General features: G+C 47.3%; 3 protein-coding genes across 5 annotated transcripts; 1 reads left to right on the forward strand and 2 right to left on the reverse strand.

The window, feature by feature from the left end:
• The first annotated feature begins 399 nt into the window (after positions 1-399).
• si:cabz01074944.1 (T-cell surface antigen CD2) lies at positions 400-4,834 on the forward strand. 3 transcript variants are annotated; one of them, XM_047051680.1, is made up of 7 exons: positions 400-617; positions 2,247-2,567; positions 2,771-3,043; positions 3,193-3,282; positions 3,665-3,732; positions 3,945-4,022; positions 4,242-4,834. In XM_047051680.1, the coding sequence occupies exons 1-7, from the start codon at positions 548-550 to the stop codon at positions 4,326-4,328; spliced, it is 987 nt and encodes a 328-aa protein (XP_046907636.1). In that variant the 5' UTR covers positions 400-547; the 3' UTR covers positions 4,329-4,834. The 3 variants fall into 3 exon arrangements, with proteins under 3 accessions (XP_046907636.1, XP_046907635.1, XP_046907637.1); XM_047051679.1 differs by having other exon boundaries at positions 3,190-3,282; positions 4,242-4,832; XM_047051681.1 differs by lacking the exon at positions 3,193-3,282 and having other exon boundaries at positions 401-617; positions 4,242-4,831.
• A 32-nt stretch (positions 4,835-4,866) lies between these two features.
• si:cabz01074946.1 (SLAM family member 9) lies at positions 4,867-8,006 on the reverse strand. The gene is made up of 6 exons (XM_047051682.1): positions 7,886-8,006; positions 6,703-7,023; positions 5,823-6,101; positions 5,553-5,672; positions 5,378-5,420; positions 4,867-5,276 (listed from the first exon to the last, which is right to left on the reverse strand). The coding sequence occupies exons 1-6, from the start codon at positions 7,932-7,934 to the stop codon at positions 5,237-5,239; spliced, it is 852 nt and encodes a 283-aa protein (XP_046907638.1). The 5' UTR covers positions 7,935-8,006; the 3' UTR covers positions 4,867-5,236.
• A 1,565-nt stretch (positions 8,007-9,571) lies between these two features.
• Positions 9,572-16,798, reverse strand: vangl2 (VANGL planar cell polarity protein 2). Its single transcript, XM_047051684.1, has 8 exons — positions 16,050-16,798; positions 13,035-13,298; positions 12,779-12,902; positions 11,906-12,513; positions 11,436-11,572; positions 11,076-11,211; positions 10,338-10,584; positions 9,572-9,909 (listed from the first exon to the last, which is right to left on the reverse strand). The coding sequence occupies exons 2-8, from the start codon at positions 13,097-13,099 to the stop codon at positions 9,649-9,651; spliced, it is 1,578 nt and encodes a 525-aa protein (XP_046907640.1). The 5' UTR covers positions 13,100-13,298; positions 16,050-16,798; the 3' UTR covers positions 9,572-9,648.
• Positions 16,799-16,995: the final 197 nt, after the last annotated feature.

A 16,995-nucleotide genomic window follows, 5' to 3' on the forward strand; every position in this document is an offset into this window, starting at 1 on the left:
TGCACACGCATGAACACACAGACATGCACACGCATGAACACACTGACATGCACACGCATGAACACACAGACATGCACACGCATGAACACACAGACATGCACACGCATGAACACACAGACATGCACACGCATGAACACACTGACATGCACACGCATGAACACACAGACATGCACACGCATGAACACACAGACATGCACACGCATGAACACACTGACATGCACACGCATGAACACACAGACATGCACACGCATGAACACACTAACATGCACACGCATGAACACACAGACATGCACACGCATGAACACACAGACATGCACACGCATGAACACACAGACATGAGGGTTGTCATGAAGCAGCACTCCACTTCCCATAAGCAGAACGTGTCACGCAAGGAGCCACTGACACCACTGCCTCAAACTTGAACTGTGCAGCACGCCGACTGAGGAAGTCTACCCCACCCCCGCCTTCTCTCTCTCTCTCTGTCTCTGTCTTAACAGACAGGATGACCAGTCTTTTGGAGGAAACAGAATAGTCAAACCTCACAGACATGGTCTCTGGAGAGCGCCTGCTCTTCCTCTCCGCTCCCGGGGGAGTGCTCTCCCTCCTCTTCCTCCAAGGTAAGGGACCAGCGTCGTCACGTCAACGCCTTCATGTGTTTGCGTCTCTGCCGGGTGAGCACTTGGCACGGCTCCAGGGCACCACATCGTACCACTTCACTGTAGGATGCCGCTCCTGATCATCTTGTACATGTCTTAGGTCTTTGAATTGAAAGTTTGTAGGGACGCTAACCCCGGTCTAACCTAGTCTAACCTAGTCTAACCTGGTCTAACCTGGTCTAACCTGGTCTAACCTGGTCTAACCTAGTCTTACACGTCTCCTATGATAGCATAAATGCTAATCCTGTCTGATCTTGCTGAGCTGCACTGTTGAGCAATGGATGTTGTAGAGTTAGTACTTGCTCAGGATATTCTTTGTGGTTTAAGGAAGCAAGAAACCCACAACTAACTGCCAGACTCTGTTTGCTCTCTGCTCTCTCCCATACGCGCCAGCATGGCTTTTAATTCATGAGTGGACATTTCCTCCTCTGCTGTATTGTATCCCAGTGTTCGAGAAGGTGAAAGGGGAAGAAAGAGAGGGAGGGGGGAGGAAGAGAGAGGAGGGGGGAGGATGGGGAGAGAAGGGAGTGGGGAAGGAGAGAGGAGAAAGAGAGGAGGGGGGAGGATGGGGAGAGGGGAGAGGGGAAGGAGAGAGAAGAAAGAGAGGAGGGGGGAGGAGGGAGAGAGGAGGGGGAGAGGAGAGGGAGAGAGGAGGAAGAGAGAGGAGGGGGGAGGGGGGAGAGAGGAGGGGGGAGAGGAGAGGGAGAGAGGAGGGGGGAGAGGAGAGGGAGAGAGGAGGAAGAGAGAGGAGGGGGGAGGAGGGAGAGAGGAGGGGAAGTGCGAGGGGACAGAGGAGGGAGAGAGAAGATAGGTGGGAGGGAGAGAGGAGGTGGAGGGGATGGAGAAGGGGGGGATAGAAGAGGGAGACAGGAGGGGGAGGGTCATAAGTGACACAAATGTCTGTTTGATTCCTTTAAGTTCACTTGGGTTAGTTTGGTTCGATTCAGCTTGGGTCTGTTTCTTTGTGCTGGGGTGTGTTTGTCTGATATCAGTGGATTTGTGTTTCTGGGGGAGGGGGAGCTGTGTTAAGGGTGTATTGATAAAGATCTGAACACTTCTCTTTCCTGATTCACGGCTGGAGGGTGTGTGTGTGTGTTTGTGCTTGTGTGTGTTTGTGGTTGTGTGTGTCTGTGTGTGTAGATGGGGGGAGGGCGGGTTATAATGTAAAACCTTCATTGCACATTATGATGATGAATATGATGGTGATGATAGAAGAAGATAAATAACATGAGTAGAACGATAAAACAATGATGGTGATGGAAAATATAATGATTCATAATTCACTTTTTTTTACTCCTGTGGGCATGTGTTTTTGTGTGTTTGTATTTGTGTGTGTGTGTCGAATCATTGTGTGTCTGTGTGCTGACCATTTGTGCATGTGTGTGTGTGAGTCTGTGTGTGCTAACCGTTTGCATGTGTCTGTGTGTGTGTGGACCGTTTGTGTGTGTCGGTGTGTGTGTCTGTGTGTGTGTGGACCGTTTGTGTGTGTCTGTGTGTGTGTGATTATGTCTGCATGCGTCTTTGGGTGTGTCTCTGTGTGTGTGTGTCTCTGTGTGTGTGTGTGTCTCTGTGTGTGTGTGTGTGTTTCAGGTGTGGGGGCACTTGCATCTCAGGTGATCAACAAGACAGAAGGAGAGAGTGTGCTGTTTCAGTTTAACAGCTTTAGGAGAGAAGTCCAGTATGACGTTGTGTGGTGGGAATTCAACCGCACAAGAATAGCAGAAAAATCGAATGGGGCAAAGCCAGAATATCCAAGTACGTTGTTTGGAGGAAGACTAGAAATGAACACTGGAAATTTCAGTTTGACAGTGAAGAACCTGGAACTGAGGGACTCTGGGACATTCAGTGTTGTGGCGGATGTAGCCAAGGGAGCTCAACCAGCCACACAGTGCATCCCTCTTCAGGTCTACAGTAAGATGGCTGCTTCTGATCCATTCAATCCCAGTAGATGATCTGGTGCCTGAGTGTCATTGAATACTGATCCGCCCCCCTCTCTTCTTCTTTCTCCTTTCCCCTCTCTCACACTCTCCTTTTTTTCATTCTTGCTCTCCTCTTCTCCATTTCTCTCTCCCTCACTTTTCTCTCTCTCTTCCCCCCTCCCTCTGGTGGCCCAGAGTCTATAACCGAGGCAAAAATCGACTTCAACACCACTTGGCAGTCGAAGAGTGGATGCTGTGACGTCTGGGTGAGCTGCTCTTCTCCAGGACACGCTGATGTGTCCTACACCTGGAAGATAAACAACCAGACCCACCATCTCCCCCAGGTGATGCTCCCCCTAGAATCAACAGAGCGAGTCATCGTGAACTGCACCGCCCAGAATCCCGTCAGTCATAAAACCGCATCACAAACAGTGACATGCACGGAGGAAACTACGCTGGATTCCACAGGTAGGCTTTGCCAGCAGGACGTGGGTGATCTTACTTTGCCATATTTCATATCCTCAAGCTCCCGCTAGAAGCTGTTTCATGGTAAGGTGTGAAATACATGTTGGGGACAATCTGGATGAGTGTAACAGGTTGAGTTCTCTGTTCAGAAGGCCGGTATGTCATCATCGGTGTTTCAACATGTGGTGTCCTTCTCCTCTTCCTTATTGTGGCCTTGGTCTGCTATAAATGCAGAAAAACTGGTAATATTCTCTACTCCGATACACTGGGCTATACTCTACTGTTTTCTATTGTCTCAAAATGTCTGTGCTCTACAGCACTCTTCGCCTTCTAATACATTCCTCTCACTAGCTCTTCTCTCCCTCTAATACATTAACATTTAGTCATTTAGCGACTTACAGTAAGTACAGGGACATTCCCCCTGAGGCAAATACGGTGAAGTGCCTTGCCCAAGGACACAACGCCATTTGGCACAACCGGAAATCCAACCGGCAACCTTCTGATCAGTAGCCCGATTCCCTAACCGGAAGTATACGTCCAAACTGTTCTAGACTGCTGACCAACGCGCTCTCGAGGAACACGCAATCCTTGCCTAACATCCTGTTCTTTTTAAAAATGTGACAGAGGCAAACACAGACCTGATAGCAGATACCATATATGCTGACATTACGGACAACATAGAGATGAAAGACGTAAGTCCCAAACGAGCCTATCTTTAGTTAGTAAGAGTATTGGCGATAATAGTAAAGGTACTGGTATAGTCCAGGGGCGGTACTGTGACTGTGAGGAGGGAGGGCGGGTCTCACACCAACCACAGTGTTGAAATCTAGATATTTAAACTTCTTAAACATCAGACGTATTTAGGTTAATCCTATGTCATAGAGATGTTCTGTTGTTGTTGCAGAAGCCAGCTAGCACCACCATCAAACCTGACTCCATCTACGAAACTGTCAAAGACCATGTTGTAATACCTGCAAACAAGGTGAGAATGTTCTCACCCACATGCAAATTACAAACTACACTATTAAACTCCCCAAAACAGGTTAATTTAACACAGGAGTTTGATATATATGTATGTACACTTAAGTAACATGATCATTCCTTTGGTAGTAAATGCAAACATTGACATTTCTTGCTAGTGGTCACTCACGTCACTTCCATGTTGTTCATAAACTTCCCTGTGCTGTGTTGTCTCTCTCAGCCTCTGACGGTTTACGACACGATCCAGTTCGACCGAACGCCAGCGCCCGACTCTGCCGGAGTCTCTCAGTACCAGCATGTACTTTAGCTGAAGCACCAGTTCCGAAAAGAAATGATGGATGTCAGCCATGACACCTAGCCTACTGAAGACGTGTGTTGTTCTGTTCTGGGGAGCTTTTATGGTTAGTTGTTATCCCCAACAAGGAAGTAAATGCTGAATGAACAGTGTGCATTGTGATGGCAGCATCTAGCTCATGTGGATGCTCCTGAGGTTGTCATGGTAACCTATTTGCTATTATGCTAAGCTAATGCTGTATACATTATTGATACATTAAGCAGTATTATGTCAAATGAATGGATTTTATACTTTACTATTCTTGATGTCATCAGTAAAATTGTTTTTTTTATCCAGTGTATATTTTCTTTTTCACAAGGAAGCTAAGATGTAGGCTATTTGTATAAAACAGCTAATAAATAAGATTAAATAAATTACACTCATCTTATTTCTTTTACCCAAAATAATGTAATGATTATATGAAATCATGATCCAAATCATAACATATGTTCCAAATATTCTAATACAATAGGCATTTTAAACAACAGTATATATTAATAAATGAACAATGTTTTGTAGTCAAGTCATTTTTATTTATAGAGCACATTTAAAAACATCCAATGCCGACCAAAGTGCTGTACAAAATCATCAAATAGGGCAAATCAACAATTAATAAGAACAACAGACAAACAACACAATTACAGTAAGCTCGAGTGACCCTAAACTGAAAGATGTTTTTTTTTTCAAACAACCAAGATTTAACATTAGACAGAAACAATTCAACCCCCCCCCCTCAACATCTCTACCTTGTACCTAAAAAGGTTGCATATATGTACATATTATTTTTAACATAAAAACAACAAAGTATTTCTTATGGTTCAGGATGTAGATGTTAGCTTGGTGAAGAGGATTTTCAGGAGTTGCCTAATTTTGAACTGTTTTCAGAGTCCTGAATCTTGTACACAATCGGATTTCTTATCCCTGAAAAAGACAAGAGAATGAACAATGTTTGTTAGTAATCAAAGCTTGTGGGGTTGTCTAAGAAAAAAATACAAAATAAAAAGGAAATAAAGTTTACATACCTAAATTTTCTTTTGCAATAATCTACCTTCTTTTTTAGTTTTTCTGTAAAAGATAGAAGTGGCACATGAACACAGCATTTACCAAATTAATTTTAAAGAGAGATAATACTAATTTTAATGGATAAATCTAAGCTGCAAAGTCAATTTAAATGTATTAATTTCTAGCTGTACTTACCATTAAATTTGTATGCAAAGAGTCCACCAACTATAACTCCAATTACAAATGTAAGAAAGAAAAAAAAATCTGAAATACAGGGTTTGGGACACCGGATAGGGGGGCAAATTGGCTTGTCTCCTGTAGGCAAATTACAAAAATCAACATTGTGATTGTATATATAAATATAATTATAATCAGTCTTTCACTAAATATATTTTCATTGTAATAGGCTTAATAACAAAAAATTAATTGTTCCGTTGGTTCCAGTCACGCTAGCCTCAGTCTTACCCTGACAAGTCTTTCCTACAACTTCAAACTCCTCGCTGTCGTCGTTGGCTGCGACGCATGTTAGGGTAACATTGCGGGATGCGTTGGATTTGAAGAATACAAACAGCTCGGTGGCATTGCCGACACGTTTCTGAAAGAAGGCTTCGTTGACCTGTGAAGCATCAGATTTCCAGGAGATGTTGGTGCCCTGTAATATGGAGGAGCATCGCAGCCCCATCACACAGTACCCGTTCTCCACCGTGTTGAACAGGTCTGTGATGGTGGGCTTCTCCAGGCGCTCTGCACAACAGGACAGAAATGCAGACATTTGTGGAATTAAAAAGATCTGACATCAGGACTACTGCAAGGTGGCTGTAAAATCTCAAGGCTGAGTGACTATTACAAACAGCACATTCAAACTATACATGTGTATCTGATACCAGTATATTGTGGGTCCCACCATAACTGCTCTTTGGAATTATCTATTAACTGCAGTGACAGCTATCGATCACTAAAACACTTTAGCAAAAAGGGGATTGCGGTTGACAATTTTGATTGTCTGAAGTTCATCTATATCAGGGCGGTCCATTCCTGGTCCTCAGTTGCCACTGTCCTGAATGTTTCAGATGTTTCCCTGCTCCAGCACACCTGATTCTAGTGAATGGTCATTACTAGACTTCCACAGAGCTTGATAACAACCCAGTAATTTGAATCAAGTGTGCTGGAGCAGGGAAACATCTAGAACATTCCCCTGAGGACCAGGGTTGGACAGCCCTGAAGTATATAATCCCTTTAAAATAAAGTTATTTCACTCATCTATTCAGATTATACAGTTGGTGTATCCAAGTAGTCAGAGGCAACAAATCAATTCAGCGAGACCACCGGTATTTTCATCCCTTACGTTTCACTGAGAGTTGAATCTCAATCCTCGGCAGCTTCCCTCCAGTTGTCCTCGTTATATCTGCTATGTAGAGACGGGAGTCCTCCTTCTTCAGATCTCGGATCTCCAGGTCCCCGTTGTCTTTGTTGAGCTTCAGACGACCTTTGAACTGTGGAATGCGATTATCCCTCACATTTCCGTTGCGGAAGGTTGCAATGAAGGTGTTGTTTGTGAAGATGGACCACTCAATGGTGGAGATGCCAGAGCTGTCAGCGTATCCTGGTTTCAAGGTGATAGGCTGTCCCACGAACCCTGACACTTGTTTTGTGTCCGCTGCCAAGGCTACAAGACAACAACATGTGTACAAACATCAGGCCTAATGTTATTGGGCATGGCTGTCTCGCTATGCCAGCTTAGTTATAAAGTATCTCTTATAATGTTCTACCTATTTTATGAGAAGTATAGCTAATTGAATTCAATGTACAAGACAGGGTTCAACCATTTAACATCTTCATTAAATGCTTGTTCAGTATTTGTTGTGAAAGCATGTTGCAATTACAGAAAGAGGAAAACACATTTTCAACACGGCCCCTCACTTCCAACTTTTACACAAAAAAGAACTCCACCAACAATTTTGAACAAAATGGCATGAAATGCTGTGAGATAAGAGATTAAAAAAAATACATGTTTTTTACAGATGCTTTCACAGACAGTTGTTTCACTTAGGAACTAATTTATTTCAACCCAACTTCCTACATTAAACTGCCCACAACAAGGTCTGGATTATTAGGATTATTAGGAGTAACTAGGTCATGATTTCTGAAAAAAAGACATTACTGTTGAGTTTATCAAATATATTTTAGGGCACATTGAGCTCCAAAAACTAGGTGCTATCTAGATCTGTATTACTCAAGAGATGGCAGACATATCAACGGACGATATATCAAAAAACGCGGCAATTTACAACGAAACAGTCTAGATTGAAAAATAGCACTAAAAGTCAGAGGGAAATATATTTTCGATTTTTGAACTATCCCTTTTTTCACCAAACACAAGAACACAGAAGTTTAGGTTTTATGCCTCGTGCTGGTTTACTGTCTTCTACTGAATGATACATACTCCCTGCTTTTTCACTAATAAAATGGAATCTCTCACAGAACAGTATCTGTGTGTATGTATATATATTGTATATAGTCCATCTTACCTTGGGAGATCATTAGAAGGTAGACACAAGGTAAAAACAATAGTTTCATCGTGAGCACGTCCCTAGCAACGCAGTTTATAGGAACTGTGTCACATACCCTGTTACTCACTTCCCTTCAGAGGGGGGATGGAACACGCGGTTGACTTTATGGTTTGACAGCTGAATCACAATTTCTCATCAGGAAAGAGACAAATGCACATATTGTCATTTTGAAAGAGATCATTTATTTAGAAAGTTTTTCAAATAGTTTAGTACTAAAATGATCGAATGTGAAAGCCGTTCACATCCCACAGCAATCTACAAACTTTTGTTACCGACTACTGTTTTTAATAAAAGGGTTAGGGGTTTAGCTTCAGTACAGTATATGTTGATACAAAATGTTTATCAAAACACTGCGAGTATGCAATCTTCCAAAAGTTCATGGAGCTTCATGCAAGCAGGAGAATTATGTTGAAATGGAACAAGTCAAAAAACACCTTTACATGAAAGCTACTTTGTTACAAAACACACACACACACACACACATACATACGAACAACTACACAAATGCATTCCGTAGTTCAACATTGACAAATATACACATGATAAAGGAATCAAAACATGTATGTACAACATAGGGAGGCTACGGTGGCTCGGAGCTGCCAAAAAGCACAGTCATACTTCAGCATATCATTTGTCTGTCCACATATCTGTCGTGGCTCTTTAACACTATTGGTCCCCAGTGTTTGTGGGTGGGGTCAGTATATCTCTGCTCAGCAGGCATGTGTCAGAGCGGTGCAGTGGTCACATGTTACACCCACACACTCGAGAATAAAATAACCCTGTTTTATCTGTTGTTTCACACATGGCCGATGCTAATCTGTGAGACTGAGCAAGTTCCCCTTTAAAATAAAAGGGATCTTTTTACTCACCAGTGTATTTCCTCTTATATTAAAAAGAAGTGATAATAAAAAAAAACAGCTTGTCAGTGTTTCAGTTTGGACAGTCGGACATCTTTACACAAATCCATGGTTGGTTGGTTAAAGGACTGACCACTGACCATGCACTTCTATTACCAAACAAACACAAGTGTGCACACATGCACACTCACAGTTGACCAAACATGACATCCAGTTGTCCCCCCCAAGCCCTTGGTGTCCGACTCGATTGACAGCTTTGCAGGAGAGCAGACAAGACAGAGAGCCCATCTCTGATGGAGTAACGCCCATAAGCATGAGGTATGCTGTTCTTACATACAAGGTTGGAAGTTCAAACTCACACAAAAACAACACAGAATTAACAGGCAACCGACTAAAGGAAAAGTTCACTCACTTCAAAGTGTCAACAGTGGGCTGGGATGTTTCTGAATGACAACAGGGGTAATTATGAACATTATGAATATCAGGACAGACTTGGTGTTTTTGAGGTGTGTTGTCCTGTAATAACCCTAAACCCCGACGCAGCATGGACAACAACTGCTGACACGGTGTCACGTTGACAACCTGCTCGGGGTAAGGTGAGTCTGTGGCATTGGGGGGAACAGTCGAGTCATGTCGAGGAAGCATCCGATTGGTCGGACAAAGGCAGGAGGAAGCACGTCATTGGTGGTCTCCTCCCCTCCTCAAGCCCCCTTCACTTCTCTTGTTTTTAACCTGTCCTCCGCCGTCTCTCTCTCTCTCTCTCTCTCTCTCTCTCTCTCTCTCTCTCTCTCTCTCTCTCTCTCTGTCTCCTGATCATACTCGATCTCTCTCTTTCTTTGCTGCGTTTCTTCCCCTCCCCCTTTGCTAGACGGACGTTTCCGACTGGAGCCTCATGACAAACTTGTGGCTTTTGGGGTCGATGAACTCCTCCCCCAGGCGCAGGAAGGGGAGGGGCGTCACCGTGACGACCAGGGAGAAGTCGAGGCGGCGCAGGGAGAAGACGAGGCCCTGGCGCAGCGACGACGTCACGGGCTCCTCGCTCACCAGCGTCCACTGGCGCCCCCTGCCGTTCTCTTTCTGGTACTGCAGGGTCGGCCCTGGGCTCAGGTAACGCTCCAGAAACGCCTGAGAGGGTGGGGAGACAGAGAGAGATCGAGTATGATACACAGGAGAGAGAGAGAGACAGAGAGAGAGAGAGAGAGACATAAGTAAACAGAGTAACAGAAGGGGAGAGACAGAGAGAGAGAGAGAGAGAGAAAGGGAGAGATCGAGTATGATACACAGGAGAGAGAGAGAGACAGAGAGAGAGAGAGAGACATAAGTAAACAGAGTAACAGAAGGGGAGAGACAGAGAGAGAGAGAGAGAAAAAAGGGAGAGATCGAGTATCATACACAGGAGAGAGAGAGAGACATAGGGAGAGATCAAGTATGATACACAGGAGAGAGAGAGAGACATAGTGAAAGAGAGACATAGGGAGAGATCAAGTATGATACACAGGAGAGAGAGAGAGACATAGTGAAAGAGAGACATAGGGAGAGAGATAGAGACGCACCTTGGGGGTCATGTTGTGCGTGATGCAGAACTGCAGGTGGTTGATGATGCTCTCCATACTGTGGTAGGGCTGCTGGCGGGTGGTGCGCAGGTACTTCTGCATGGCCCGGGCCATGGGGGCGAAGATGGCCTGGGCCGCTTCCCTGGGGTCCATCACCTCCCGGGGGTGCTTAGGAGACGAGGCGGCCGGCTCGTCCTCCTGGAGGCGCTTGATGTGGGTGAAGGCCTCCTCCACCGCCACCACCAGCCTGGGGGGAGGAGGGGGGAGAGAGGAGGGGGGGAGGGGGAGGGGAGGAGGGGGAGGGAAGGAGGAGGGGAGGAGGGGGAGGGGAGGGGAGGAGGGGGAGGGAAGGAGGAGGGGGAGGGAAGGAGGAGGGGGAGGGGAGGAGGGGGAGGGAGGGGGAGGGGAGGAGGGGAGGAGGGGGAGGGAAGGGGGGAGGAGGGGGAGGGAGGAGGGGGTGGGAGGGTCAGAGGGATGTTGGGATGGGACATGTGTGTGTTCAGGTATGTTGGGATGGGTCATGTGTGTGTTCAGGGCTCGGAATTAACGCCGTCCCCGGGACAGTTCAGCACTGACCAGTCCAGTTTTTGGATTTTGCGAGCCCCTATGTTTGTGTTTGAGGATGTATGCTGACAGAGAATGTACAGTGTGGGAGTATCCCTGTGTGTGGGAATGTTGTACACCGTGTGTCACAGAGTGTGTGTGTGTGTGTGAGTGTGTGTGTGTGTGAGTCCTCACCTGGCCTTGCGCTTGCGTAGCCGGCGGTCCATCTCAGCCTCCTCGTAGTAGTACTCGTTGTGGGAGTTGTCTCGTCGCCTCGCCGCGGCGGCCATCATGGCCCTGGACTGGCCGGTGGAGTTGTTGGTGCTGTTATCTAAGGGAACACGGCCAACGGTACTGTCAACGCCAAGCAGGACACATCCTACAGCTGCTGGGTTTAAAGGTGACTGTTTGTAGGTGAAGTGTGACAGGAATGGCAGGAATATATGCAGCGAATGGCCAGGATTGGATAAGATCCCAGGTTGCTGTGGTAATGCCAGTAAGGAGACAGAGAGAGGGAGAGAGAGAGAGGGGGAAGAGCAGAAAAAGCCGGCCCACCTTCTCCCAGGTTGTAGACCTTGAACCCAGACATCTTCTTGGAGAGGATGGACTTGGGCAGGTTGAGCAGTGCCGGGTTGTAGACGGGGAAGTCACTGTAGTACTGGTCCAGGATCCACACGGCTGCCCTTTGGATGCTACAGAGCAGGATGTCTGTGTTAGAGCACTGGAACTGACCTCTGACCTCTCACGCCACCTCGGGGTCAGGACCCATCTAATCACCCGATACAAGTCTACATCCCATATCTCTTATCGCATCCAGAATCCCTCATGCAGTCACACAAGTTGTTATTCGAGGGGCTGAAGATGTGGAGAGTGACACACACACACACATACACACACATCTACACACACACACACATCTACACACACACACATACATACACACACACACACACATCTACACACACACATAAACACATCTACACACACACACATAAACACACATCTACACACACACAAACACACACCTGAGGTGGCCCACGTTGTAGAAGCGGCTGGCCCCGTCGGTGGAGCGCACCACCTTGAGGCAGAAGGCGGGCTGCAGGTGGCGCACCTCCAGCAGCACCAGCGCCAGGTACTGGATGAAGAGCAGCGAGTCCACCAGCGACGCGGCGTAGCCCACGATGCCCCGGTAGTCCCTCTCCTGGGGCTCCAGCACGCGCACGCCGTAGAACAGCCAATAGGACGCCACGAAGAGGAAGACGAGGGCCAGCAGCAGGCAGCGGAAGATGAAGAAGCGGGGCAGCGAGGCGCGCGGCGGGCGCAGGAACAGCGCCCAGGTGGAGATGAGGAGGACGAGGAGCTTGAAGGCCAGGGAGACGTAGAGGCCCTCGCAGGGCGTGCCGCACGGGTCCAGGGCGTCCCGCCACAGCAGCTGGGGGAGGGCCAGGAAGGCCAGGGGGGTGACCAGGGCAAAGAGGCCCAGCACGGCGCCCAGGGAAGGGCCGAGGAAGCGCCGGCACTCCAGAGGGGAGGACTCATCCAGCTCCTTGGAGACGCGCGTCAGGTCCTCGTTGGAGACGCTGTGCTCCGAGGTGCCCGTGACCACGGTGGTGGTCTCGCCCCAGTTGTCATCCTGGGGAGGGGGAGAGAGAGATAGGAACAGAGAGATAGGAACAGAGAGATAGGAACAGAGAGATAGGAACAGAGACAGAAACAGAACGATAGAAACAGAGAGCGATAGAAACCGAAAAAGACAGGGAGGGAGAGATTTCCGTGAGCATATGACAATGATGTCCAGGTCAGTATTGCATTGTGTATTATTCATGATGATTTCTTAAACATGGAGGACATTCTAAAACAGATACACAAACGACACAAATGCATGTGCGTGGTCTGACCCTGTCATCTCCTCTGGTCGACTCGCCGTCCAGGAGCGGTTCTCCAGGGGCCTGGATGGTCACAGACTTGTCCCCCCGGACGCTGCTGTCCCGGCTCTTCGACCGGTGCCTGTCCCTCCTCTCCCTGGATGTCCCACACACAGACACATCAGTACACGGAAACAGTCAACAATCAAGCCACCGACAGATTGTCAATCACCCCGTGCCCCCCCACCATCCAGCCCCTGTCTGGGGTCCAACCCCTGCCCCTCCTCACCTGTGCTTGCGTGAGCTGCGGGACGACTTGTAGGAGTAGCCCGAGTACTGCGACTCGTTGTCCATGTCGGAGGCGGGCGGCGGGCGGGGTTTGCGGGCCCCTACTCCTCCCCCCGCGGCGGGGCCCAGCTGGCTCTTGCGGTGGCTGATGGACTTGGAGGAGAGGGCCAGGGGCAGCCGCAGCAGGTCAACCTTGCTCCTGAGGGAATCTATCTTGGAGGCCGGGCTGGGTGGGGGAGGAGGGTGGGGTGTGGGGGGCGCAGACCTGGGTGGGCAGGGGACACCGCGGGAGAGGGAGGGAGGAGGGGGGAGAGAGGAGGGGAGGGGGAAAGAGGGGAAGGATGAAGAGAGAAACAGAGAGAGGGAGAATTACTCACATGTGACACGTCTGGCTCGAGGGCCCCAACAAATAAAAACACAAAAAACTAATCCAGTTTCCACACAGCACAATCTGCACTGTGTTGACTCCACACACGCCTTATGGGGCCTTCATGTGTGTTCAACCAGTTAGCGTGGCTTACTAATCAGGCTATTTGTGGGGCTGCTTGTGCCCTGCCATGAGTCAGTGCAGGAGGGGACACACAGCCCTGGGACCAGGCCTCCACTGACAAAGAAGTGAGGCAGACACGGCTGTAGAGGCAGCAGATGAGGTCTTGTTAAGCCATTTCAATGGACTACTGGTCCCCTGGAGTATGCCCCCCATCCCCCTTCATTTTAACCGTTGAATGAAAGAATTGCTGAGGTGGAAAATGTGAACCACTAAATGAATGTCTGCTCCCCAGACTGATCTGAGTTCGCTGCCTCTCTCTTCCCAGTGTGCTTTTCTGTCCGCTTTCTGCCACAAACACACACACACACACACTCATTAACACACACAGAACATGCTCTCTAACACACACACACTCTCTCTCCCACACACACTCTCTCTCCCACACACACACCACATTCCCCTATCCTCCCCTGTCGTCTCCAGGGGCAACAGAGCTTAGCCATTACTATGGAGATGAATGGGGGCTGTGGGGTGAAAAGGGACTGGGGGTTACCACGGTGACCACCCATCAACTCTGCACCTTCTCTTGTCTTTTTTCCTTTTTTCTTCACAACCTTTTAGAACGTGTTTACGTCTTCGAGAATGTAGGTAGCCTTGCTTCTATATTCCTGGTGTGTGTTTTTCTATCTGCTTGTATATGTATCGTCCACAGTTGTCTGACTGATCTCTATCTCTAATTCAAGTGTTAACAACGTGACTTTGTTTTTGCACAGTTGGTCAATTGCCTCTAGAATGTCTGTCCCTTATAAAACACACGCACACACACCCCCACACCCCCACACACACACGCTCCTAATCTAATACTGGGGGATGAAAGACACCCTTATGATTGTGTCCAGCCCTTCGCGAGGCTCTGTTAATCTGTGCCGTGTGACAGTGGGTCACATTGAGACAGACCACGATGGAGCAGACCAAACGTAAGGGCTTCTTCCTGATATGACCCTATGTGGTTCAGTCTGTGTGAGGCTATCACTGACCAATGACACAGCAGGGTTAGGCATCCCAAGGCGCTGGCTGTGGAAGCTGCTCTTACAGTTGACCAAAAGAGGGTTTGGGGATTTTTAACCCCGTAAACAGTTGTGTTGCCAGGACCAATTAAAAGACAATCCATAATTGGGCCACACACACACACACACACAGGTGTAATGTATGACATAACTCAGGTGACATCAGATAGCATGCCCCCCCTCCCCCCAGGTAGCTTCACTAAGTTTAAGTGAGTCATGAAACCCAGCATACTAGTACACACTGAGGAGCCTTCCGCCAAATCAGGCCTGATCTCTATTAAACACAGATAATCTGTCTATCTGTTTGCCTGCCTCTCTTTTTCTCACACACACACACACACACACACACACACACACACACACACACACACACACACACACACACACACACACACACACACACACACACACACACACACAGAAGGACATGGTTTGGTAGCATGCAGAGACAGGCTGTGTGTGTTTCAGTCAATTCCATTGATGCAATTACTATGCCCAGTGTGCTGTAGGCTTTAAACAGCTACATTGATTTAAATGGTTCATGGGGGAGGAGCCCTAGGATGGATTTATGTCAATACTTCTGTTATCTCCAAGACTTCACACGACAGTTCAACGTGCCTATTAAAGTGAACAAACCCAGGTGGCATAGCCTACATTCCGAAAACTGTCCTAGTTCCCAGGGGCCTACAAAAGCCTCGGGCTGGAAGCCGGCCTAGGCGGCGTAGCAAAGCCACACCCGATAGTAACCTCAACAAATCGAACCGCAGGCTTCAGGGCCTTTCCATTACGCATCTGTATCGACAATCGGTATCCTATCGTTCACGTTTTAGGATTGATAAATTGCTGACATAACGACTCTAACTAACAGTATATGGGGTGGGTGGGCGTTTATAAATATTTACAGTTAATACATCACGGATTACGCTTAAATCGAAGCAAGATCCGAGACAAAGTAGCTAATGATTCGCACACGCCCTAGCATCATCGAGATGTTCCGACTGGCAGAGCTGAGAGCTCTACAATGGGCTGGAGCATAGGCTAGCCACAACATGCTGCAGAACACATTGCCTACTACAAAACCAAATATAGCTTTGAATATCTGAATGCAGGTATTAGACAATTTTGGGGAAGATCCAAAATAGGTGTCATGATTCACACAATGCATGATGAGAACTTGCAGTAGACTTTTGAGTGAAAGGTCTCTTTTCTTTTTTTTTTACCCTAAGCGTCCTAACACCGTGATGTTTGCATTTTTTCTATAAGGCTAACAAAAAAATGGTCAATAAGTTTGAAAAATATTCCTTAAAGATGCAACTTAGTGAGGAAAATGTACGGGCGAAGTAATGAATGAAACGAATTGTAGCCCCCACAAAGGCTTCACAACTGAACTTTAGCATTTTATTTCAATTTACGAGTAAAATTAAAGTTATATATGTGAATAAATTATCCGAGATCTTACCTTTCTTTTCGAATATCCTAAAATAGGCGAGTGTTTTGCAAATCCCTCCACACAAAAGAACTATCCGAGTAGCCTATGAGTAGTTCAGGCGTATCCAGCAAGGCTTTCCTTGATTCACTTTAATTCCTTTAGTCCAAATTAGGCGAAGAATAGACTACAACGTAATGTGATTCCTCTTCACAAACAGTATCTCTTTTCTAACTGAAAAACATATAGGGCCATGCTTTACAAAGGCACTGAGACGCATCCCAATCTCAGTTTCTGCATCTGTTCTTCTTTGGAAGCCCCGCTGCGCGTGTGAATACGGACATTCATCACCCTGAGGGGCAAGAGACAGTTAAACGCTTTGCCGCGACGCTTTGCTTTGGTGACCCGAATACAAACGGAATACAATCCCAAAGAAAATTTAAATTCACATCCAAGGGTCGCAGTGGTTCAATCTTTCCACTTGTTCCAATGAAGAGTCCAAATGTGAGCTATCTCTTTGGTGTGTGGGGGTTCTCTGGAAGCGACAAAGTCGTAGCTGGCTGAGGACAATTGTCCCTTCGGTCTTGTCCGCGGTTCCTCGCCCTTTGTGATGAACATTTACGGCATTTTTTCTCTCTCGTATACGGTTTACTTTCATTGAACCAACATGTCCAGGTTCAATCTTCCTTTAAGTAGGCTAATTTCAAAACCAGTCTCTATCCAAATTTTAAACCCAAATCAATGGCCTCTCTCTCTTTCTCCCGAGGTCCCCAACGGTGCTCCGCCTCTCTCTACTCCTCTTTGGTGGCCCCCCTCTTCGCTTTCCCAACTCTCCTCCTCCCTTTTCCGCCGCACACCTTCACTTTCCCAGGCAGGAGTTTGACTATAACCGTTGCAACCAGATCCATCTGTGAATTTGACTCGATTTTTGTGCACGCCGCACGCCTTGCAACACTGACATGTGCATAACTCTCCCCGA

The sequence above is a fragment of the Hypomesus transpacificus genome, unplaced genomic scaffold, assembly GCF_021917145.1.
Source record: "Hypomesus transpacificus isolate Combined female unplaced genomic scaffold, fHypTra1 scaffold_170, whole genome shotgun sequence".
Lineage (NCBI taxonomy): Eukaryota > Metazoa > Chordata > Actinopteri > Osmeriformes > Osmeridae > Hypomesus > Hypomesus transpacificus.